A 26,297-nucleotide genomic window follows, 5' to 3' on the forward strand; every position below is an offset into this window, starting at 1 on the left:
GTGTGTTTGTGTGTGTGCATCTTTCATTGCTGTGGGAGTGTGCAGGGGTTTTGCTCACTGAGGTCACATGCATTTACTCACAGGGTTTTTTCCCCTCTGACTCTCCAGTGCATGAACCCTGGCTATGGTGAGGGTGTAGAGAGGGAGGGAGAGAGCAGTAGAAAACTGCAATAACTTCCTCCTGTCTTTCCTGTTTCCTCCAACGGCTGTTCCCCACATGTATGATGGAGGAGAGATGAGGAAGAGAGAGAAAGGGAGGATGGTGGGGAGGCAGAGGGGGTGAGATTTTAGAGGGTGAGGAAGGGGGCATTCCTGAATTGTTTGAATGACAGCACCGGACGCAGGCTAGTGGGAAGTGGTGCATGTGTGTGTGCATGTTGGGGAGATTCTATGTGTGTATGAACATGCAACACACACACAGAAACACACACACAGACACACGCGTGTGCATATAAGATATACATACAAACACACAGACCCATGCATGGCCAGATAGCCTACACACCAACATCAGTGGGGGATGTGAGGAAAAGGAAGGCCAGTAAATATTTACTGACACAGCAGAAGTGGAGAATGGTTGTCCACTGGTGGAAACAAAAGGCAGAGGATGAGGAGCAGCGTGCCAGGAAACCTGCCGGCTGTGGGCGCTGCGCCCCGCTTGTGCCCGCATGGAAAACAAGAGGAAGACGGGAAGGGCAGAGGGAGGAGGCAGAGAGGGCAGGGATGATGGGATGGAGGGAGAGAAGAAGGGAGGGACAAACAGGGTTGTGGGCAAGGGAGCGCTCATAAACAATGGCAGTGAGCAAATGAGCAAAGAAAGTGCTGTTAACTCAAAATAATGGAATGAGTTGTAGTGGAAACAGTTTTAGAGGGAGCTGGTTTATGCATACATGCATGTGAATATAAAAATTATTAGTTCTTCAAACAACAGTATAAAACTTGGAGAATTTCATATAAGTGATTTTCCACATTTAATTTTTTTATTTTTATTTATGATAGTGATAATTCCAAAAATAATAATAAATCCTTGGGACACTTAAATTCCTATTAGTTTTCAATTGTCTGACAACGCCAAATCATTCAGACTCACTAAGCCAAACCGATGGTCAAATGCATGCCGGTATTTCATAGTTTCTACAACACAATTCAGTTAATTTCTAATTAAGGCTAGTGTTAATGATACCAACTCCCTACAGTTTGATCAATTACATTTCTGTCACAATGAAAAGACTGCTAGTCGTTGCTCAAGTTGCATGAGCTATACCCCTGTGATGTTCACATTGAAATGATATTGACACAATTAAGAAAGTGGACAAAGTTTTGTAACATTAGTAGTTCAGGGTGTTCGTATATTGTTTAGTGACAGCAATTACAGAAATTCTCCAAATGATAATTTCTAATTAGGCATTAGCATTCCTTAACAAAGTGAAATTACGGCATGCCGACTAATTAAAGTCTTGTGTTAATTAGACTACATCTTAGTTAAGAAAACCAGCACAAGGTACAGTGGGCAACGTCTTCATCATTCCCAAATCAACTGGCCATATTAACAGCTTTGGTCTACAGAGTGAAATGAGAAAGTAACTTCTGCATAGTGCAAACCAGCCGAGGCCTCATCATCTCAACTCTCTTTTTTCTCTCCCTCTCTCTCTCACTTTGAAAGTGCTTCTTTCTTGTCTTTCTCTCTGTCTCTCAACCCTCCGGCAATGCTGTAAAATAGAAACCTAACCTCAATATTTTCCCTCACGGTGCTGGGACTTGCTGGCCCATTAAATTCCCCTTCCCATGTGTCAGCTTGCACATTTCCACCATGAAATTTTCGTATAATTAAACTTTCTTAATGATTTATAAGCTATAATAATAGCCGTAAGTATTTCAGAGCAGGTTAAAGGGACAGCCTTTAAGTGCACGCCGGGGGATGACCCTGTTTTAACATAGTTTCGGATGGGTGACTCTCGGTTGGAGACCAGGATGGATAGGGTGAGGGAAAATGAGATTGACGGAGGGAGGGAGTGCATGAGAGGGCCTAACAAGGGTGGGTGGAGGAGGAGGCTGAGACCTTTGTGTCGTAACTCAGGGTGATTCTGACATGGAGGAGAACCAAGAGCTCCCTGAATCCTGGCCGCAAGGAGACAGCTTACCATGGACAGACAGAGAGAGAGAGACACACATGGAGAGCAGGCATACAGCGCAACAGAGGTTTAAAAAAACTGAGAGAAAGAAACCCTGAGCTGGAAGAGAAGACTGGACGCAAAACTAAAGATGCAGTACGAAAAAGAGAGAGAAAGAAAGATTGTCTGAGCATTAGATAAAATGAAGTTAGATAAAATAAACCATGGAGAGAACAAAGCAGAAGAAACATAGTTTCATTATGACTCATATTATTAAAAAAAAGTTTAATGTCCAAATCTAAAGCAGTACTGAAGGTAAGGTCTAAATGATGTGCAGCATGTTCCAGGGCACACACTCACAAACACACACATGCACACACACACACACACACACACACGCACACACACAGATGTTTGCTCTCTGCTGCCTCTCTGACGGCAAGGCTGATATGATTGCCACTTAGGAAATCAGTGTGTTTTCACACCACTCTCAGCTCTGCCAAAGCTAATGTGTTAAATATCCATCGGGTACTGCTGTCCATTTCTGAGACACACACACACACAGGCAGACACACACAGCCTTAGGGGCTGATGAACACTGATTCCTTGTACTAACTGAGCCCAACGTTGGCATTTGAGCCAAAATTTCTAAATTGGGGTGCAGTGAGAAAATTTCAACAAGCTATGATGTGGATTTTTCACTCAATTCCTCTAAATTTGTTGTGAGAAGGTTGAAGTGGAGATGAATTTAACAATCGTGTGACTTTCTTCTCTCTACTTGTTGTTGTCAAGAAATACCCTTTTTTCAAACAAATGTTTTTTTTTTCTTCTAAAGATCCATAGAAATTCACTTTCTTGCTTCACAAATCAACACATAAAGCCCAGCTACTGCATGTGTTTGAAAAAGGTGGAGCCTGCTAATGGCGAAATCTACCAAATATCTCAGTGGACTGTTTTTCACCTTAGCTGTGAATGGGGGAGGAGGAAGAGAAGGAAAATGAAACAAAAACAACAAATCTGGAGGCGCCTGCTGCTCAACACATTACTGGCAAATCAGGTGTGTATGTGTGTGTGTATGTGTATGCGTGTGTGTGTGTGTCCTTCTAGGGCTGCAGGAGTTACATTCTCAAGGGGAGGTGTTTTGTATAAACTTCCAGGGCCACTCAACCCATCTCTGATTGAGTGCAAAAAAAGAAAAAAAAAAGTTCGAGGGAAGGGAAAGAGGTAAAAGAAAGTGACAAAGAGCGTGTTCCTTCCTTCAGTTATCACCCTCTACTCTATTTGCTCGTCTCCCATGCCGTGGGGCAAGGGGGTAAGAGAAAGCCCCAAAAAAGAAAAAGAGAGAAAAAAACAGATTGTGTGATCCCCTGTACTCAAAAGGAGAAGGAGAGAGTGAGGGAGGGAAAACTACAGAAGGCCAACTAAAATTAATGGAAATATATAACAATCTGAAATTAACTTCTCATTGCCACTAGCCATGATTTAAAACCGCTTTTTAACGAGAGGAAAGATGAGTCAGAAAAAAAAGAGAGAGGGAAGGGGTTGAGGCCATATTACAAATTGGACAGGCTGGGGGAAGCTACAAGTTAATTTGCCCCATCATATAAAAACTTTGCGGTACTGCAGGCACACTTGCTTAAATGATTATTTTTATGCCCAAAGTAATCAAGACATAAGAATAAAAGATTAAAAATAATACTAATTTAGGGTATAAGAAAATACAAAGCAATTCAATTAACCAATTAAACAGCCAGGGTAAGAGAAAAAAACAAATCCATTTCAAACATCTAACACGTATCATGATGTTCTGTGAACCAGATTCAAACGCAAAAACATTTTCTCTTTTTGCATTAAAATTACATTGATAATTGATAGTTACTTATGAAAATTAAAAACATCAACTTTGGGTTGCATTGCAGCCAAAAATAAATAAATAATAATAATAATAAATAAATAAATAAATAAATAAAAACCATAATGCCAAGATAAGTAAAAAATATCTAATTTAATGAAATAACAGTGATACTACACAGAAAAAGATCAAATAAAGATCTTGTTCCTCCTATTATAATTATAATATTATTATTGTTATTAATACTTTAATTATACTAGTGTTTAAGCAGACACTGAAGCCATATTTTAAATAAAATATAAGAACACGTACAGAACTTGCAAAAATAATTTACTTTAGTTTTCTTCTGTTCACAGTGTTTTATAATGAACTTTATTAAAACAATGTGCGAAACAAGTACAGCAGCATCCTCTGGGGTAGGCCTACATAAAGAAATCACCACAATGATTCCCATAATGAATTTAATGTAAAATTTACAAAAACTAGTACACCAGTTGAAGAGCTTTTCAAGTGATATTGTTGATTAAAAACAAAGCCTGAGAGACGGGTGTGGAGCACATTATGTACACATACACACAAACACACACACACGTGCACACATACAGTGCGTACACACACAATACGGTATAAAGTATATTATTAATGTTATAAAAAAAAAAGCAATTAAATCAAAGTGGTATAGAGCCTGAAGCTATGAGGACTGTCAATTCTGCTGGAAATGCCACAGAAGATTACAGTTGGGTTTGTGGATTCCATGAACCCTTTTTTTGATTAGGGAGTCAATTATTTCTCATTACTGAAGATGCTATTTCGGAAAAAGACCTTGTCAGTCAATCACGCAAAAAGTCCTCGAAAAGCGTGAATAAACCATTAAAGAGAGAGGCGGATGGGGGGTGGTGGGGGGGCACACTGACCCCTTTCCCCACCCAAACTACTTGTAGTCAAATTACCTTTTTAACTATTACACCTCTGTCAGGTCTTTGTCAGGGTATGCTAATTAGGGCCTTCAGTGGAGAACATTTGAAAAGAAAACAGTATATTTATTAGTTTATCTCAGAAAAAGGCATTTACCCAGAGCTGAAGGTAAGTTTGAATGTGGTGATTATCTTGTCATTTTCAGGCTGTTTGTCTAAGAGTGTGTGCATGTGTGCCTCAGAAGGTGTTTGTGTGTACGAGTGTGCAAATGTCAGTGTGTGAATGAACGGTGGTATATATGACTCCAGGTAATGTGCTGTTGTGTGTGTGTGTGAATGGACGTCCATATGTGCATTCATACATATATAATACATATCCATACGTGTGTGTGTGTGTGTGTGTGTGTGTGTGTGTACTTTAGCTGCTTTCAGCACACTGATAGGCAAGCACAGCACATTTCTCCTGTCCTCTTTGTTCTGTGTTGGGTTTGACACCTCTAAACAATAGCAGCGCTTCACTTCGCCCAGCCCCAACCCACCACCAACCACACACTGCATGGACGGGAGCTGCCAATTAGCACTATCAAACACCCCTCATCAGCTGTCTGCTCACCACAAAAAAAAAAAAAGAAAAAATACCACAACAAATCAATAATTCTGAGTTTCCGTCAGAAACAATCACATTCATCAACAGATGTAAGGATACATAAGAGAAGTAAACATGATCGCTAATTGTATAGTATAGACTGTGCATATATAAAAGGCACACGGAAAACAACTCGAGTACTGCCTCATGAAGTGGCGTGTCACAAAAAGCTCAACTGACAGAGTTGAAACAAAGGTCTGCGTCCTCTCTATCTCCTCTCCAACTCTGGTGTTTAGAGCTGATCTTAATTTTGAGGCCGCCCTGGCTCGATTGCAACCAAGGTCCCCTGTCTAAATTGGCTTTTGGACAAACAGGGCAGCCGTTCTCAAGCACTCTTTTTTCCTCACACACAAAAACTGTCATCCACTCAAAACTGCACCACTCTCTCTTTGAGTTTATCTACCTTTGTGTAATGCCACACTGGGTGAGCTGTGTTTTTTGGCGGCCACCGGGCAGCCAGACAATGTGGCGTGACCGAGGGGACAGAGGGTCGACGTGGGGAGAGAGACGTGGAGAGGGGGGGCCTGTCATGCAGAGAGGGTCTCAGAGGGCTGGAGGTGAGCAGAGGTGTCTGTGAGATGACTGTCGCTCCTCTCTGTGGTCCAAGCCCTTTTCATTAACCCACACCCCTGGGTTCACCAAACAGAAGCAGGGGGTGGAAGTAAGGACAGGGGGGTGCGGCCGGGTGCAGAGCGCTAGCCCTGGTGACCACCAGAGACCTGCTGCCTGCCTTCCTGTCTGTCTGAATGCAGATCCGTGTCATCCATTACAGACAAGGGAGTGCTTTTTAACAAAATACAAACACATCCAGGAGCACATGCACAGGCAGACAGACACAGACAGAACACACACATACAAAAATACACATGCATCGAAGCCTGCTTAGGGAACAGAGAGGTAACAAAGGACAGGCAGTGCCCCCTAGTGTTTTCATCAAAGAGAATATCAGACCAAATCAACTAACCATCACCCCAAGCAAAGCCACAAAAACAGATACAGGAGGGGAGCAAGAAAAAAAGGCGGGTGGAAGGGGGGGGGGTAGAAGAGGTGAAGAGGTTGGATTCATGGGAAAAGTGCCATCACGTGGAAGGCAGAAGGGTGGGGGTTGGGTGGGTGCGTAAGGTGGAGGGAGCGGGACACTGGGGGCAAGGAAGGAGAGGGATGGAGGGAGCATGGGATAAAGAAGGGATGGAAGTTAAAGAGTGGGCATGTAAGGGGGAACACAGTACATGTTAGCTGGTAGGTGGTGGAAAAGGGTGTTAAAAGATGTCCGACATAACCAAGATGTTTTTAATATTTGAGGCAGAGAGAGCGAAAAAGTGAGAGGGAGAAGGAAAAGGGAGTAAGGCAGGCAGGCCATGCATGAAAGCTGATGTCAGAGGAGTCCAGAGGAATCGCCGAGTGTGAAGCCATCTAATAGGAAGGCAGAATATATATGAGACAGGGACACACGTACATACACACACAGAGACTGTGAATTACTAAGCCACCCAGTGTGGCCTGGTAACTGATCTGAACATGAACCACAAACTAATGAGTGACATGACAGGGAAGGAATGAAAACCTAGCTCACTGGGACAACAAACAAGCCCTTTGGAGTAAAATGCACACTCATGCTTGAGGACGAAAACATTTTACAAACATGAATGTATTCAAAATAAAAAAAAATCTGCTCAAATGTGTGCGTGTTTTATTCTTTCCTTGGACAGCACATCTAGCTTCATATTCCCACCATGAAGCAAGGCCTACCCTTCAGTGAGTTCCGCATTGAGCTCCAAGCCAGCAAAGACATCAAAGCCTGCTCCACACCAGGAGCCTCTCGCTCGCTCTCCTTCTCGCTTCCTCTCTCTACCTTCCTTTTGCTCTTTCATAACCCCCATCGTATTTCACAGCACATAAAGCCTTAAAATGGCACATAAAACAGTTCATCTCTTTTCACTGTCAGCTTTCTAGGCTTAAAAAATTAAATATGTTTCACTGCAGGTACATAACTAAAACACACCCTTGGAAAAAAAATTGCCATAAAGGATTCAAACTAGGCTTTCCATGAGTATTGTAGGCTATAGACTTGGGAATAGATCAGCTGAATAGTCAGTACGGGGTATTTCAAGCTTGAAGTGCAGAGCATATAGAGACTGAGAAACTGTGTGGTTGCCTGTTTTCCCTTTGCCATCAATCCCATCATTGTGTGTTTTTTGTTAAAACACTGGTGATATGTGCAGGAAATAAACCACACATTGTGCAGGTGATGCATTGATGCTGAAAAAATTCTTTACAAACACACTAAAAGAAAACTGTGACCCTGGTGTTTGGAGAGTTTGGAGTAGGCACAGCGAAAACACCACAGAATACCAACACCCCATTCAATGAACTTTAAAAGCAGTGAAAGACAGAGAGCAGAGAGTGAAGGAGGCGGGCGTGGATGGAGATGCTGACTTTGAAGGGGGAAAAAAAGCAAAGAGGAGAGAGAAGAAGCGAGAAACAGAAGCAGAGGAGGGAGAGAGGGTTTAAACTTCAACCCTAGAGTCAGCGAGTTCACTGACATTTGCACCAGGATCCGCCTAGCTGCTCCTCGCAGCTTTTCAGAAACGACACCTTCTCTCCTTTCAATTCCTAAGACTTATTCTTCCTCCTACATTCGCTGCAGAATGAGACCATTCACAGTCTTGAGGGCAGAGAAAGAAAAAAGGAGACAGAAAAGCAAACTGGATTGAATGTGTTAAATTCAAGTGATGCCTGCCTGACAATTTGCAACCCTGTATGTCCTCAAGATTCTTCTCGTATATTGTATGCATTCTTATGGCAGAATTAACAAGGGGGGAGGAAAGAAAAAAAATAAAAAGACATGTGACAAGCGACTTATTTGAGCTGTCAACATGTCATCTTAACCACATTCAAACCTCACGTCAACCGCTCGTATTCCCTCTCTGGTGAAGGTGACCTGGGTCGTAACCAGCCGACACACCCACACACAGCAGGTGAATGCATGGAAAAACCACAGTAAGAAGAGTGACTGTGAGAGACTGGCAAGTATGAAAGGCAAGTTAGAGCAAAAGGACAAATAGGAAAAAGAAAAAAATGTGAATGTGAAAAGGAGACAAATAGAGATACTTAATTGAAAGCCCTTTACATTTTCTGTTGATAAAAAAAAATCATACATAACTCATTTGACATGTTATATAATATTGAAGGTTAAAGTTCAGATAATAATTTGAACCATTTTGCAGTTTTGTACAAAAAATATAAACAGCACTTCTGAGATTTTTATATATATATATATATATATATATATATATATATATATATATATATATATAATATATACACTAAATAGGGACTGTGAGAAGGAGAGGCAATGAGAAAATTGGTGTTCTAAGACAGATGTTTGTTGAGAAAGACAAAATATAAAAAACAGTGTAAAGGAGACAGACAGAAGTGAGGTCAGTCTTGAGTGATGGATCGGAGTGAAATGGCAAAGAATGAAGTAGCAAGGCCGATGTGAAGTTGAGGTTAAGAGAGGGAAGAGAAAAAGAAAGTGAGTGAATCGAAAGCAAAGGAGAAGAGCAAAGAACAGACGGAGGACCATATATGCAGGGCATGAGATAAAAGAGAGAAAATGAGAAGAGGTAAGTTTACAGATAAATGTTAAGTGAGGAGACAGTAGGAGTGTGACCAAAGACGCTCAAAGGAGTGCGAGTGTCACAAAAAAAGAACAGTAATGTTGAGTGGTTTGACAACGGGGGCGAGGGGCAAAGGAAAAATGAGTGAGTGAAGGAGAGTTTCGTAACGAATCAAGAAGGAAGGTAAAACACAACACACAGCAGTAAGAACAGCGAAAGAAATGGACAGCAGTGCCCAATGGGCATTAAAGAGTGAATGAAAGAGTGAGAGAGCTCTGATGTAGGGGAGAAGGAAGAGAGCGAGACCTTGCCTCTGAGGCAACGAGCCGAGAGGAACGAGAGAGGCAGACAAAGCCGCGCACTGCTCTCACACAGCAGAACAAAGAGAAGAGGTGCATCATGGGAGTCTGAGCCTTGCGCCACCTCTGACGCCACGCTGGATAAACACACAATGGCACGCATGCACAAATCAAATTGCAAATACGCAAGCCTTCGAGTAATAATCAAGGACATGATGAGTATATGGACCTCTGCGAGGCAAGGTTTCCTGCTCTCAGTGCCATAACAACACACAAATGCAGTGAGGTCATCAAATGAATGGGAAAGTGGTTTCAGACTTTTGGACTCCACTGTATATATTAAATGAATAGGGTGTGCCTGTCATAAACTTGAGTGAAAACAAAACGGAAATCTTTGATTAGCATCGACATCACAATGGCATAAAACTGCAGCTAATAGAGAGCAGGGAATCCTTCAGGAAATCAAGAAAGCATCCTCATTGATCAAGTGAAGATGAACAAGGTTAACAGTGCTGGAGAAAGAGTGGAAACAGGCAAGAGGAAGTTGAAAAAGATTAAAGAGAAAGAGGAACAGTAGAGGAGAGCTTTCTATGTAGCGCACTCATACAAACAGACCAGGGTCAACACAGACACAGTGCATGTGCTAACTTCTGTAAAGGCATCTTATACACAAATATGCATTTCCCTACTCAGGCAGAGGAAAGGGAAAAGGACTATGGTTACAGAGGTGGCAGGGTGAAACTGGATCTTAATTTCTGAGCCCATGTGTCAAAAATCAAAGGTAAAGTGTGCTAAATTATCAAGATATTGGCTCTAAAGTTTTCCATCTACACCCTCTGACTCCTACTTGCCCCTCTCTGGTGCTCTCTCTTTCTTTCTCTTCTCCTTCCTCTCTCTCTTCCTCCGGCAGGTCTGATATGCCGGAGCAGCAGCAGCTGAACTCTGAGTAGCACTGTCTCCGGGAAAAAACAAAGTGATCAATGTGAGAAGGCACGGGGCGCTCATGGACAGGCCAATCAATGGTGGAAAGAACCTTGCCCAGGGCCTTATGCAAATGGAAGCACGTCCCGTAACCTCGGGAGTGAACATGCGCACTAGATCAATGGGACGAGGGTAGAACCTTACAGCAAGATCAGCCTCAGCCAGTAAATATGTAATGATGAATCCCTCAAGATTTAACTGAACTCAAATGAACTTCAACAAGCTCGGCTTCTTATATCACAAAGTGGCAAGAAAGACCCTTTGCTGAAGAGGTGGGGTATGGGGTGGGTGGAGCAGGACAAGAGAAATTAAAAAGAGCCTTCGCACAATGATGCACTGAGGACAGATGGATTTTTCACTTCCTTTTCACTTAAGGTGGAAAAAACAGGAAGACAAAAAGGTGAGAGGAGACTTGTGAATAGTCACCTCAACAATACTTGTTTGAGATGTAATGATTTTCAATTACATCACCATGGCAACATCTGTGCGTTTTGAGGAACGAAGTAGAGGAGCGAGTAACCGTGACGACCTGGTGAAAGCGTGCTTGATCATTTAAAACCATGGATTGTCCAACTAAGGACTGGAGGAGACAAACTATTTAAAATAAACAATCAGGAGACATTTTCTAATTCCCTTATATCCTAAAATGTTTGTATCAGTCAAAACCTCACACACATCACAAGCCAGATAGAAACAACGCATGACTTAAAAAGGCACATGGTAACAGTGCAGATGAGAAGTTTTCTAAATAAGAAGATAATGATATAAAACAGACATACAAATGTGCACACTGTGAAATAATTACTTTTAAAGAGAAAACGATGAGTTCTTGAACCAGCAATACAAAACCCAACCACAATGTATGGAAGCAATCCTGAAGTGTATTGACAGCTTGAGCAACAGCTCTATATCTGCCATATAGAAGAGTTTGATGATAACATTATACAGTTGTTACTTGGGTCTTATATATCCTGGACCGTCCATAAAAAAGAAGAAAGTTTTGGAAACAAGAAAAATGTACTGAAACATAGATGCATTATCTAGTTATAGCAGTAGTGCCCCTGGTACAGGGTGTAGTTCGGCTGTTAAAACACTGGACACAAGGTGAATCACTTCCCTGGGAGTCTCTCTTGACCACTCCACCTTTCCCCAGATGTAACAGCTATCCAGGAGCATCTATCTTACTGGATACTTACTTACTCTCTAAAAAGAAGAAAGCCAATTGATCATAATAACGTTAGTGCCCCTGGTACTGCTAGTTAGGCAGCTTGGGATTGCTGCAAAACAGTAAGAGAATTACAGAGACCCATACCGAGACTGAATGGGCACAAATCCCCAATGCTGTAAATCCTCTTGGAATCCAGTTTGCTCATTGATAACAATTCCTGACTCATAAGGTAGTGAGTTAGTTGTTGTTGGTTAGTGATGCATAATAAAATCAGTACGATCCTGGGAACAATTACAAAAACAACAAAAAGAAAAATCACATGACGGGCATGAGGACAGATCAATGATAAATGTGTTCCACTTTGTATTCTAGACAACTGTAGCTATTGTTCGCGCTGCTTCTCCTCTCTCCTCAGGTTACTGAGATATTATAAAACAACCTGTCTAAAAAGAGGAAAGCAGGATTTGCACAACGGACGGCGGCGGGGCCAATCGTAAAACCAAAAGTATTACAAATAAAACAAGGAATCCAGCAGACACTATTTATGTTCTTACAGCCTGATTATCTTGCAACTGTACAACAGTAAAACAAGACAGAATTAATAACAAAAGCAATCAAAAATTGCAGTAAACAACCAAAAAAATTAGAATCGCTCACACAAAATCAATTTCCCTTGACACTCATGGAATAACACATGAGAGACAAGAGTAAAGTATTTTCAACCCCCCACTCCTCTCCAACACCACAAATGTAATCTAGAAACCAAAGATGCTCCTGAAACATAGAGAGAAACACCAACAAAGGTGAGAATAATGGCGACGTATTGAAGGGAATACTTCACAAAGCCTATTGTGTGAGTATCCTTTTCAGGCAGCAAACCCGCTGTAATTTGGTCTGCGTCATCTGCCTCTAGTCACAATGCAGCACTACAGCTTTGAAATGGATGGCAAATGAAGGCCATTTGTACATAATCACAGCAGATAGAAGAATTCAGAAGCCCTACAATGTGTTGTTGAGGTGGAAAGAAAGACCTTGGTCTATCTGTGGCAGCCAGCGCAGCTAAGGTTTGGCAAGGGAGGTCTTTTTTCCAGAAACAAGCAAATCAATTCAAATCAAATCAGCTTGCTAGCCGTGACATTTAAACAGTTCAATTTACATCCTTATGTTAAGAGGAGAGCCGCTCTCTAAGATGCCTATTCATTCACAAAGAAATTAGACGTCTATATTTCAGCTGCTTAATAGAGCAAATATGCTGTAGCTGTACTGAGGAACAAGCCATGTCTTTTCACGGTGTACAAAGGGCTAGGCACTGTCTGTCATTATGAGCGCAGCAGAAAAACACAGTGAGAGATAATATACACAATATAGCTTGGACTGGAAAACAGGACCATGCATGATATACATGCATTACAACATACATGCACGCAAGTGCATTCAAACACACGTGCAAAGGCACATACACGTACACCATCAGTGGTGATTGTGTATGTCCTGAGGGCTGCTGTCCTGCTGTGCAGGCTGGCAGGCACTTTTGTCATGGTGGTCCTTTTGTTTCACATCAAACAAAACGCCACAGCTTTGCATACGGCTCCACTAATTTCTGCTAGTGTGCCCCAGCCATTTATCATCGCCTCTCACCCTCTCCTCTCCTCCCCTAACGTGGCTCTGATAGCTGCTCTCCACCAAGCTGTTCTGCTCAGGACGATACAGGCTTCTCCAGGCTAACACTGACACGCACAAATGTGCGCATATGCATACGTGCGCACACACACACACACACAGTGGGGCAAACATAGGCCAACACAATATGTGCAGACATTCACATACACACGCACACTAGCACACACAGACAGACATACACACAGGAAACTGCACTACTCCTGCACCGCTTGCAAGCCCGCCAGCTATGGAGAACCTTGAGATAAAAACAGACCTTCTCTTCATCCCCTCCAGAAGCAATAGACAGGCTAGCACTCAGAGTTTCGAAGGCGGCCGAGACGTGCATACAACATTAGATGAGGGGATTTTCAGAGTCTGTGTACAGACATTTTCACAGCTGGGATGATTTTGTCAACAAATTAAAGAGATTTTTGCTTGTGTGGTGATGAACTCAGGTGAAGGTTGGACTGGTCCTTGAAGAGCATTTCAGATAGATATGAATGTGGAACTTAGTTTGACACAGTTTAAAGGAATACAGCTACATTTTACGAAAATAAACTTGTTAAATAAACTTTTTTTGCTGTCTGTCTGAGAATAAGACACTGTATGATTTCAGCAGAGGGATTGGTCTAGGACCTGTTTAGTCTAAGAAAGCACAAACACTGGAAGCAGGGTGGAAACGACTAACATCCTATGAAAGAGAAAACTCCCAGCAACTTATTTCATTTTGTGAACTTCTAAGATGCAGAAACAATTTCTATAATTTTAATTTAAGATTAAATCTAATTCATTTTCTATTGCATGCTAAATACACAGGATAAAATGATTTGACAACAACAGGGTAAAATAAGCACATTTTCCTTTAAAATCACAGAAGTTCACAATTAACTTTATATGACATTATTATTAAGTTATTATATTATTTTCCAGATGCATGTTGTAAAAAAAAGACGAGGAATGGAAAACAGGGGCGTTCGCACTGCACCATGTGTTCAGTGGGCTGTTGCCATGCCAGTCATGGAGCGGTACAGACCACTGCCAGACCCAAAGTCCTGCACAGAGGGCACAGTTGGCACTGCCACTGCCCTGAGGGTCACCACGTCTGAGAGAGGGGGAATTAGGGGGATGAAGGAAATGGAGACGAGAAACAGGGCGTAGAGAAGATTTTGGGACGGCAAAAATTGTGGTGAAAAGACATAGAGCATACAAGAATTAAGTAAAGAAAATGTGAAAAAATCTATAAATTAAATTTAATAGAAAAAAAATTGCATTGCAAGAAAAACTGCAATGTTTTAGGAAATTGTCCCACAACAAGTCCTCTAATTTAGTCTACGGATATCTAAGAATGCCATACTGTATAACGGCAGGGAAATTCAACCATTTTCTAAACTCTGAGTGATGTAAAACAAACTTTTCTGACTCAGACTGATTCACCCAGCAGTGTTTCATCTTTCTCATCCTCCACACACCAGTGTAACGATGAAGTCCACAAGGAGCGAAGAAATCCTCCATATCTATCTGTCTCACCTCAAGCATCTCTTCCCACATCTGACACTTTGCCACAACACACACATACACTTACACGCATACACACACGAAACCAAGGACGACGGAGAGAAATCTAGCTATATTCATTATAGATTGAAACAGATGGCACCATCTAGAAAGTGTACAGACAGATACCTTGCAAGCATGCACTGTATGTATGTGACGTGTTCTCGGAGGACACTTAAAATCTGTAATCATGTTTTTGAAGGGCTGTTGTGGCGGCTGGCTGGTTGTCTGGTTGGCACCCACACATTTGTGTACTGGGAGACAGATGCATTCTTACATAAGACCTTATATAATGCTGCCCTGTCCTATCCAATAAGACTGCTCCTTTTTCATTCTGTGAGCAGGAAGGTTAGTGCGGGTTAGACAACCCTTCCTGAACAAAACCACCACCACCATAACTATTTACATGTTCACTCTCCTTCACTCCTGGCAATGAATAAAGATGAAAAGACAGTCTGAGCAGAGGGAGAGATGGAGGCAGGGCCCTATTCCCTTGGTCCCCTCCTCTCCCTCTGGTTAGTTCTCAGGTGAGACTTTGTCCTGAGGTGAAGGAACGCAAATAGAAACCTGGAACCTATAAGAATATAGCCTATAAGACAGAAAGATGATGGTCGACGGGCTAAAGCCCTTAGACTTTGAAGAAAATACAGGAATACTGGGTTCAAAACAAAGTAGCACGACTGGGGGAACATGACTCATCTTCCTTTAAAACTATACAGCTGAGAGAGACAGAGAAGGAGGAGCTGGGAGGAACAGGCTGGCCAAGCATGAAAACAGATGTCAGAGGAGACTAGAGACGCTAAGGAAGAGACAGAGAGAGGGACAGAAGTGCGAAACAGTGAACTGGGATGGATGGATGGGCTCTGCTATAGCTAAAGAATGGTAGAGAGGGGAAAGGGTGAAAAAGGTGGGGGCGAAGCAAAGAAAGAGGGAGCTGCCTTCCCCCTGCAGCGCAAGCCTCTCTTTCTCTCTCGCGCTCTCATTCAAAGGCAGTTAGCTACTCTTTGATGTATCTATAATTAGTCAGTACACACTGTGAAGTGTTTTAAAAGAAATCAAATTGCAATGAAACACTTGAGCACTCCAAACAGGGGCTAACATGCTCCGGAGCAAGGGGAGCGAGCAGCAGAAATTAATGGCGGGCCTTTTTGATGTGCTTGATCAGAAATGTATTTATTAACTGCAAAGGGGAGCAGTAATTAACCCACAGACAGCTTGTTTTCTCTGGGTCTTCTCATGTGTCAAACGGTTCATCCCGCAAGGCTCCACTCTCCACTCGCCTGCTCATGCGCACACACCTCCCGTCCTGTCCCGCTGGACCACTTTCTCCTCAATTAAGTAGATGCGCGTGTATGAATGTGTGTGTGCTTGTATGTGCGTGAGTGTGTGCATGCTTATGTGTGAGGGAGTGTGAAAATACAGCAATAACAAGTAAGAAATGTACAGTACAGTGGCGGCTTTAAATCCCATGTGTATATTTATATGGTACTCCTGTAAAAAGCATGTCTGCAAGTGGGAAGAAGTTTGAGTGCATTTGGATAAAAAGCCAAACAGCCTAAAGGAGAGCCTCATACAATTCTTGATATGAACAATGCCATAATGCAATGTGAGAAAAAATTTAGATTTCAAAAATGACTGCATGCATGAATTTGATAGGTACAAGTAGGCAATTGAGGGTAGCTAATAAAAACTATAAATGTGTTACATTTTAAGTGTTTGTGTTTGTGTCAGGTTGGAAGAGGTGAAGGAGTTTCGACACTGACAGACAACAGAAGCTGGGATGGCCTCGAGGGAAACCTGACAATGCCGTATTCGAACACCCTGTCACTTAAAGTGAACACAAGGATCTTTCAAGTCTCTGTTTTGATGTTATCTTCACCATACCGGATCTGCTATATATGCACATACTGTATATGCGTGTTTTAAGAGGGTTTTCACATGACAAGGACATCACATAAAAGAAAGCAGTTAGAACCTCATCGAGGCCTTTACGCACACACACATACACACAGTCTGACTGATGGAAACACAGAGAGACAGAAAGATACAAATAGAGAGAATAGCTAGTCTTCGTCACACAGTGAGAAAGCCCAGGAGATTGTGAGGCTGTCACGGACAAAACACTGCATGAATATTTAGCAGCCAAATTAAAATTACAAAATACTAAACAAAAAAAAGAGTAGGTGAAAGAAAAAGAAAGAAAATAAAATATTCCTGAAAACACCAGTGGGACAAGTGCCCACCTTTAATCCCCCACTAGCTGTATTCTCATTGTACCGCCTCCCTCCTCCTCCCCTGACTAAGGAGAGAGGAGAGATACTGTATGTCCTAAATAATATGGATTGTGATGAACTGAGCAGTAAATTCTTGAGATCAAGAAACCAGCAGACTGGCAACGTAACGCAGCTCTCAGATCACAGAGAGACTTCCAAACACAACTAGCACAGTGTGTTAGCACAGCTTAATATATACCGTGTAGTCGTGTGAACTAACTGTGTTTTAAATGCTAACACAGACAACTTGATATGATAGATAGATAGATAGATAGATAGATAGATAGATAGATAGATAGATAGATAGATAGATAGATAGATAGATAGATAGATAGATAGATAGATAGATAGATAGATAGATAGATAGATAGATAGATAGATAGATAGATAGATAGATAGATAGATAGATAGATATTAGAACAGATGATAAATGAAGCAACAGCAAGCAAGCTGGCAGGGTACAAACATGAACTTCTTCACCATCAAACAGGACTCCTAAATCCTACACCAACCCAATAAGAATGTGTTGCCATGATTGTAATGTCTACCTGCCCACTATCATTAGGTAACTCTAGTCATTATAACACTAACAGAAGTGATAGTGATGATGACAACAAACCAAATACTAGAAAAGCATTAACCTTAGAAGCCGTCATATAACCCACAAAAGACACACTGTAGGCCCATGTAGCTCTGGGGTGCAGTTATAAAGCCAAAAGGCTGGCCAAACCTTTATTTTCACCCTCCCCTGTGCACCATTAATTCCTTCAAATCCACTTCCCTCCCACCATCGTTCAACCTATCCACTGTCTCTCTTAAGGCTTGGGCAGATCTGCATGCTATGCAGCAGAACTGCTTTAACAGTAACACTGTTGTTGTACTGCCATCCCTAGATTTAGCTACCCAGCCCTTGACTATCCCCTCTTTTACTTGTGTTCTTGATGTGTAGAGGAGGTGGATAGTGCCCAAGGACAAGGATGAACCAGATTGTTTACAGAAGCAGTACTTTTTCAAAGAAACTAAATGCTATTTATTTTTAATTGTTCCACCATGTTTCACACAGTATCACTTCTCTGCCCGTCTCCCCGAGGTGACCGGTGCTGGTGCTGCTCTGCATGTCTGTGTATATGAGAGTCTGAGTTTGAGAATATTATGTAAGTTGTTGCATACTAATATGTTTACGTGCATGTATGGGTATAGCAATGCAAACTTGAATAAGAGATGGAATATTCACATTTTCCAGCATGAACATGTCTGAGAGTGATTGTGCTGACAGAAGTGTATTGTGTGTCTCAGTGTGTCTTTATGTCAGTGGGAGGTAGGAAGGATAAGTGGAAAACTAAAACACTCACCAGCTCAACGAAAGACAGCCCTCCGTAGCTGTGGGCCATGATGAAGACATTCTTGGCTGCGGCTTTGGACACAAAGTGGTCCCACACATAGAGCACGTGTTCCTCTGAGGAACCATTTTCCTGCAACAGAAAAAAAAAAGTAATTCCAATGTTAGATCCATAACCAAAAAGACTAAGGGAACCCTTATGAGCTTCAACTCTGTCAACAAACTCTGACAAAGAAAGCTGCGTAATTAAAAAACATTTAGGTTGTCCAGCCAATGTGACTAAAACATCAATAGAAATGTCAAATTCTCTGAAATTTAATGCCACAGCATTAAAAGTGGCACCCTAGGGCCAGCCAAAAAGACTGAGGAATAAAACAGAAACAAAAAAGTGGCGGTGGCCTGAGGTGATTTCTATAAAGAGCCACACTTCAGCAGATCAATAAGTCTTGCATATTGCAAATGCCCTAAATGTAAAATTCAATAGCCTGGGTGACGTAACGTTTAAATCTTAATTTGTACCCTGTTGCTGAATCGATGGTCCATCTATACGCCAGAAGAGGCATAATGGGAAGACGCGAGGGGAAGGTCAAAGGAAAAAACAACAGTGAGGAGATGTACAAATGCATATACAAAACACACACAAATTAGGGCCAGTGTCACACCCATGCACACACAAATAAATATACCTATGATATATACTTATTCTCATCTGCATGCACACAGTTATACACACAGATGTGCAGGACACACATGTAACCATAAGACATGTTTAATTAACCAGAGATGTAAGCATTTATCCAGGGTTGGAAGGAGCAATAGTAAAAGTACAAGCGAGAAAAGGGCATCCGATAATGAACTTGTGACATTGATTTTAGACTTTGATTTCCTATCAAACTGTCTGGTTCACAATAGAAATCCACAATACATTCCCACAAGAAGTTGTACTACAGATGGAGCATTGTTGACTAGAAACATTTAGATCGCAGCACTGCACTGTATTTAAGATAGCACCATACCGAATGCAAGCATGATATATATACACACACGCATAAGCGCACACACGCACAGTTCTCTTAATTAGCATACAGATGTATATATGTAAAAGAATGTCTTGAAATAAACAAACACACGGCCTATAGAGAATGTAACCTCATCTGTTAATTGAGTGTCAAACTCTTCCATGTGACGCCAAAACAAATAATTAGTGATATGAGGTAAAGGACAGAGGAGGCGTCTTAAGAGACTATCCTGTTAGTTTCCATAAATATGTTTTCATTTTCCAACGTGATATGGTATATAATCACACAAAGATAATTACTTTAACATTCGCTCTTATGAAGGTGGTAACTGTGAAGAAAGTGTAGAACACATACACACTACAGAAAATATAAATAAAGAAAACTTTACTTTCAGAAGAAAGTAAGGCAGCTTGTGATGTGATGAGATGTTTTCACTTGCACACATCTGTGTGTACAAGTTTGTGTGCAAGCGTGTGTGTGCTTGTACTATTTGATGATGTGCTGATGTGTGTTTTTGTTGCTGTGTTGGTCTAGAGGTAAATTAACCTGTCAGAGTGTTTGTGTTTACTGCTAGATTAGCATGAGGGGGTTGTAGTGTCAGCACCCAACTCCATTCACAAAGTGTGATGCAAGAGCCGGCAACTCTGCTCTGCTCTGCTCTGCCCTGCCCTTCTGCCATCAGTGATGTGCATACGCATGTGTCTACGTCTGTGTGTGTGTGTGTGTGCTCCTGTGTGCACGGAGGGGCTGGCTGAAGCAGAGTTGTCAGTCTGAAAGGCTGTAGCATCAAAGTCCTTTGAAGTCTCCCTCCTCTCTCCTCTGCCATGTATGTCACCCTTCCTCTGTGAAGCCCATTTCATTAGCCTACCACCCTCCCTCCTTCACTCACTCCTTTCCTCTCCTCTACCTTCTTTTTCTCTTCTGATTCCACCTGTTCATCTTAATACTTCTCCGTCTCCTGTGTTGCCCACCTCTCCACCCACCCTTTAGTGACAATGTCTGACACAGAGACATTAGGCACAGGGTACTGTCCAGGACATTACACCTGCTACAATATGCACCTGCATGTGTGTGCCCGAGTACGACATTTACATAATCAAAACTTCCAAATTTGCTGATATTGACAAACTGTGGGAAAAATGAGCTGATGATTGATAAGTACAGTAACAAGGTATTATTTTTCAGTTTACTCAAAGACAAGATGAATGATTTCTTTACTATTCGACTATGCAAAATAGTAATGATCATAAAAAACATACTGTGAGTTTGATGTCTTCATGATGGCAAATGACGTCCCCCATGGTCCTGACTTTATCACACAACCTCACACACAAACACACACACACACACACACACACACAACATACATTCCCTCCATATAACCTCAGCGTCGGGCGACAGAGTGACTGACTACCTGGCATGGCAGTGTAGTGAATTATCTAAACAGCATTTGCATATTGTAGCAATTATTTCCTGGGGTTAATTAGCTGCAGTGGAGCACGCCACCCTATGAGACTGGCTTCCTGTCACCAGCTCTCACACAGTATCCTGGCTTATTTATTTATTTTTCACTGTTTTCCCCCAGTTTGTTTGTGTGTATTTGTGTGCGTGCATGTGCATGTGTGTTTGTGTGTATGTGTATGTGTGTGTGTGGTGAGTGCATCTGGCAGCTCTGTCAGAATAGTATCCCAACTGCACACCTGTTGCCAACATCCTTCAGCCATGACTGTCAAGGGACATTTGAGGGTGTGTACTGTTTGTGTGTGTTTACATACATAGTGATCCATACTGTCCCCGCCGAGAATATAAAGTACAAATCTGCTCCCTAGACAGTCGCAGAACCAGACAGTCTCCAGATGCTGACAGCTAACTATTATCAAATAGAAAAATAAAAATGGTGAGAGAGCTGGAGAGAGGGAGATGGACGGATGGATAAAGAGAGTGAGAGGGAGAGTGGAAGAGAGAGAGCCATAAGTTGAGGGTATACAGTATACTCAGTGTGTGTGTCTAGCAGAAAGACACGTCGGTCCATGAGTCCATGAGTTTGACAGGTTCTCTGAGCTCAGAGTTGGAATTCATGAATATGTTGCCGCACACACACACTTCATGCAGGCAACTAGGACTAATGTGCTTTTATTGTCAGTCATCATGACCTCTAGTGCAGGCAGCTCCCTATAGGACAATCTTGTCTAAGTACTTCCATCACGCAGCTTTTGATTAAAGTGATACGTACTCGTGATTGGAGAGCTCAGTCAGTACAGTGAGCTCATCTTTGGGTAATATTCTGTGTATGGACAATATACTCAATAGACAGAACTGTGATAAATGAAAGGAAAAACCAGGGCTCACTGAATGATTAGATATGAAGATGATGTCGGCCATCGGCTATTGCCCTCATAGTCGACAGACATCAACCCAGTTTAATATCTATGGGAGATTTTAAACTGATAAGTACCAACGAAGACAGCAATCTCCAATACCATCATCGAAACACCAAACAAGCCACTATATTTTGAAGAATGATGTCCATCACTCCAGAGTTCATAGACTTTCAGATTCAACGTCAGAGTGTATTAAAGCTGTTCTGGTGGTTGGGGGTTGCCTAACACCCAAATATATATGTTTTTTCTATGATCTGTCACTTGTCTGTAAACACATTGAGTTTTATCACATCCCCAGCAGTTACAGTGATTTGGTGAACCAAAATGTGGTTTCAGGCAAGTTCCTGCTGATTATATGTTATAATTTGCATTACAATTAAAACTACTAAGCAACCTGCCACGCAACACTGTGCATGACTGCCTTCCCCACTTTCAGTCTCTAAGTGGTTCCAACTGTTGAATGGGTTTATCTTCTCATTGTGCAGTTTCAAGAATTTGTTCAATTTAGTTTCCTTTACTTACACAATAACAACTCACAGTCAATTCCTGTGTCACACATAAATGCATGCACCCTTGAACATACACACGTGCATGCAAACAGGCACGCTCCAGTGCTGCATGAACACGGGTTGCATCTTGCATACACACACACACACACACACACACACTCCCTTGTTCCCTCAGAAGTTGTCCAGTCCACTTGCCCTGTGTTTATTCACTGTAATGAGAAGCAGAGAGAAGAGAGCAGAGGAGAGCAGCCAGAATAACAGCCCCAACGCCAACACAAACCCAGTGTCTGACCAACACAGGAAACAATGAATCTAACAACATCAACGCACTCTGACAAACAACCACTGCAGACCTCCCTGCCCCTCCCTTCTGCTCCTCCTCCTCAGTCATCCAAAACACACACGACTTCAGAAAACTTCTGAGGGAGCTGGGATTTTCAGTTGGGAGACTGTGAGCAGTGTGGACCGGACGGAATCTAGTGGATAAAAGCCATTATACTTTTTACACTCAGAAACCTTTCACTGGTGGCCAGAAGTGTCAGGACAGTGTCACGGGACGCCTAAACAACTTCATTGGGTTTGGACTCCTGTGCCTGGGTAGTGCTGGTTCCAATCTCACAAAAATGTCAATAAGCATTTCAAGGTGTTAAGCGTGAGAGCTGAAGTAGACAGAACAACAAACTCTCATCACACTATCATACCCTCATCATACTAACCCAGAGTTCCTTCCTGCAAAGGAAGAGGTAGAAACAAATTACTCAAATTACACAGGAGCTTTCTGTCTCTCTCTCTCATTCACACACAGACACACATACACACTCATGCACAAAACCCCTGAATGACTGGCCGACGGATCTCTCTCAATCTCTCAGTCCCCTCCTGCTCTCAGGCCACACACTGGGTAAACCCATCTCCAGTCATTATACATTTTAATACATCCTGATCAGCAGAGAACAGGATTGTTTTCATTTGGCCTAATGATTAAATATTAAATAAGCACTGTGCGTAATTACAAGTCTGGTATTAGCAAAGAGATTATTAGTGTGAGTTAGTCTGTGTTTGTGTGTGCGTGATTCCGTACAAGTCTCTGTGCACACAATTAAAAAGTGGACCTCAACGACACCTGTTTGCAATTGCATTCTAATCAATGTCTGGGATGTGTACTCCTTCGCCATCTCCTTCCCTTTTTTCCTTCCCCTTCCGTCTTTGTTTCTTCCTTTACTGCCTTTTAAGGCAGACAGAGAGCTGAAGTTAGCGAGAAGCTGTCTGGGAGCTGATGGGTCTACTAGAGTGTGGGTGAAATGAAGGTATGGTGCAAATTAGCGGCAGAGATGGGAAAATAATGACTGTGGCATTGTGGGTAATTAGCAGGTATGGTACCTATGGAGAGTGGGGAATATAATGATGTGAGAAAGACAGAGAAAAGGGAGAATGAGGTGAAAAACATGTGCAAGACTAACAAAAGGGAGGAAACTGCACGCGCACTTGTGTGTGTGTGTGTGTGTGTGTGTGTGTGTGGAGTGTGTGTGTGTGTGTGAGAGAGAGAGAGAGAGAGAGAGAGAGAGAGAAATGTATGTGTAGGTGTGTTATTCAACTTTGCAATGAGGGGATATACAGTGTTAAGAGAGAGACAGCAAGTGAGGGAAAGGGAGGGGAGGGAGAGAAGGTGAGAGAGAGGGAGAGGGAGGGGGAGAGAGAGAGAGAGATAGAGAGAGAGAGAGTGCCAGAGAAAGGAGAAAAACTATAGCGTACATGTCATCCTACGTGCAGATTAGCGTGCTCAGACTGTATACAATAAAATAGCGTGACCTTGGTGGGGTCAGTCTGCTCTGACAATATTTGCCAGGGCATTGTTTCAAATCAATAACTCATTAACAAAGTACAAAGGAAGTTGCTGTGGGTTTGTGAGATTCTTTATTAGAAAAGAGCGGCTGCGGGCCAGAAAGGTCATCGCTGTGACATCTCGGCTAGCCTCACGCTGCCGCCCGGATTGTCAGGTGAAATTACTGCGAGCCATTAATTGACATAAGGCAAAGGAGAGCGGGCAGGCAGACAAGGCTGTGTTTGTTCCAGTATGACCCTGAGGTGCTCTGAGTGTGTTCGTGTACGTGTGTGTGTATGTCTGTGTATGTCTTTATTCGGGTCAGCCCGTATCCACACTGGGTTTGTGTGCAGAGAGAAGAAGAGAGAGGGAGGGAGAGAGGGAGGGAGAGAGAGAGAAGGAGGGTGGGGTGGGGGGCTCAGTGGGTGGAGAGGTGGGAGGAAGGGCAGGATGGATGTGTTTGATGGTTGACCTGACTAGAAGATTGGGAGCAGGGATGTGAGACCAGCTAGTTCTGCCTTGAGCAAACACACAAACATACAGGTATGTGTACACACACAGATGTTACGGACTTCACATTAGCACATATCCAGAAACGCTTGCACAGGCTAACCAGCACATTTAACTCACTCCCCTTTAAAAGTTTCAGAAGTCAAATGCACCTATTTAATTCAAATACAAGGAGATAAACCTGAAATTGAAATACGCCGTACAGTGCAGTATGCTTGTTCTGTGTCCTTAAACATGAAAACTAAGCTCATAAAGACACATGCACACAAGTCAAAGCTTTTTCTCTCCTACACTCACATAAAACACACACCAAAATACAAAGATGGCATCTAGCCAATTATTCTCTGCTGCAAGCAGGTGAGCTGCCCTCTAGCCCTGGTCATTGACCTCTCTTCTGACCAAGTTCAGAGGTTAATCAAGTCCCTACCTGTCCTTGGAAATGCTGTGCCTTACCTTTTGGCACAACCACAGGCCAAAGGTCAAATAAACCCTGTCTGTATAATTGCTTGTGGGCCACAGATTGGGGCAAAGGGGTGAAGGTGACAAAGAGCAGAAACCCAGTCCCATAGAGAAACACTGTAGTGCCATGTCGAATACAATTACCTGTGTGTGCTTGTGTGTCTGTGTCTTAATGTTTCTAATCAAGTTTCCTTGTGTGTGTAAGTGAGTGTGCATGTACGTTTGTGAGTCCTCAGGACGTTTTGTAGAACAGGTTTAACATGGGGATACAGGACATCATCTGCTGAGCACAGACAAGGACAAGGATCTCAGCTGGCCCCTGTGGACAGCTGCAGCTGGGAATAATGGGTCTTGGAGAGGCAGGAGCTAAATAATGGATGCTCTTTCCTTTAGGAAACACGTTCTGTGCAGTCGGCGAGGGTCAGATCAGTGTGAGACTGCACAAGACCCCCTGTTTTGCCTCGTACGTCACCAAGACCATATATAGTAATAGTCCTACAGACTCAACAGAAAAAATCTAGCAAAACAAAATTAAAACAAAAAAATAACTGAGCCTTATTTTCCACAATTACATGAGGGTCTGGAGGCAACTTTAACCAATGTTAGGGGTAAAAAATGTTTAACAGGAATTAGGAATTAAACAATGCCTCCAGTGGTGATTCTAGCAAACCGAAAAGCCCCAAAATGTTTCCTCCATTGTGGTTTGATTATGCCGAATGAATAATTGTAGCGAAAAGCAGCGAAATGTCACAGTGAAAGCATTCAACGTCCTCCACTCTCACTCAGTCATACAGATCTCTCATTCTTGAAGTTGCACTGAAGCTGGATATAGTGGAAGAAAAAGAACAGAAGAAACTGCCTCAATCTGCTACTTCAAAATGCTGTTGGAGTGAGGGCCTCTCAGTCTATCTCCCTCTCTGAACATTTAAGAAATGTACAATGTGAGATGTTAAAAGGAAAAGTGTAAAAAATAAAAAAAAAACTAAGAGAGAAAAGGAGAAAAGTATTCCAGTCATTTATAATAATAAGTGGTGCTTAAAAAAAGGCGAAGCTCTGTTTTTTGTCCCCCTTGCTCTTTTTTTCCTTCTTCTTTCCAGGGCCTGCTGGCCTAATCCCAGCCAGCCAGCCTTGGGTGAACTCTTTGGAAGCTTCTTAAGCCCATGAATGTGCCTTTTGTTCCT

General features: G+C 42.3%; 1 protein-coding gene across 3 annotated transcripts in view; it reads right to left on the reverse strand.

The window, feature by feature from the left end:
* arb2a (ARB2 cotranscriptional regulator A) overlaps positions 1–26,297 on the reverse strand; it is a 149,997-nt gene that overhangs the window by 57,942 nt on the left and 65,758 nt on the right. For all 3 annotated transcript variants that reach the window (XM_085787098.1, XM_085787097.1, XM_085787099.1), the window contains exon 8: positions 18,430–18,549. In XM_085787098.1, coding sequence (XP_085643224.1) covers positions 18,430–18,549 — 120 coding nt within the window. The remainder of the gene's footprint in view (positions 1–18,429; positions 18,550–26,297) is intronic.

Source organism: Trachurus japonicus, chromosome 9 (assembly GCF_045865225.1).
Source record: "Trachurus japonicus isolate A0001 chromosome 9, Traja_1.0".
Lineage (NCBI taxonomy): Eukaryota > Metazoa > Chordata > Actinopteri > Carangiformes > Carangidae > Trachurus > Trachurus japonicus.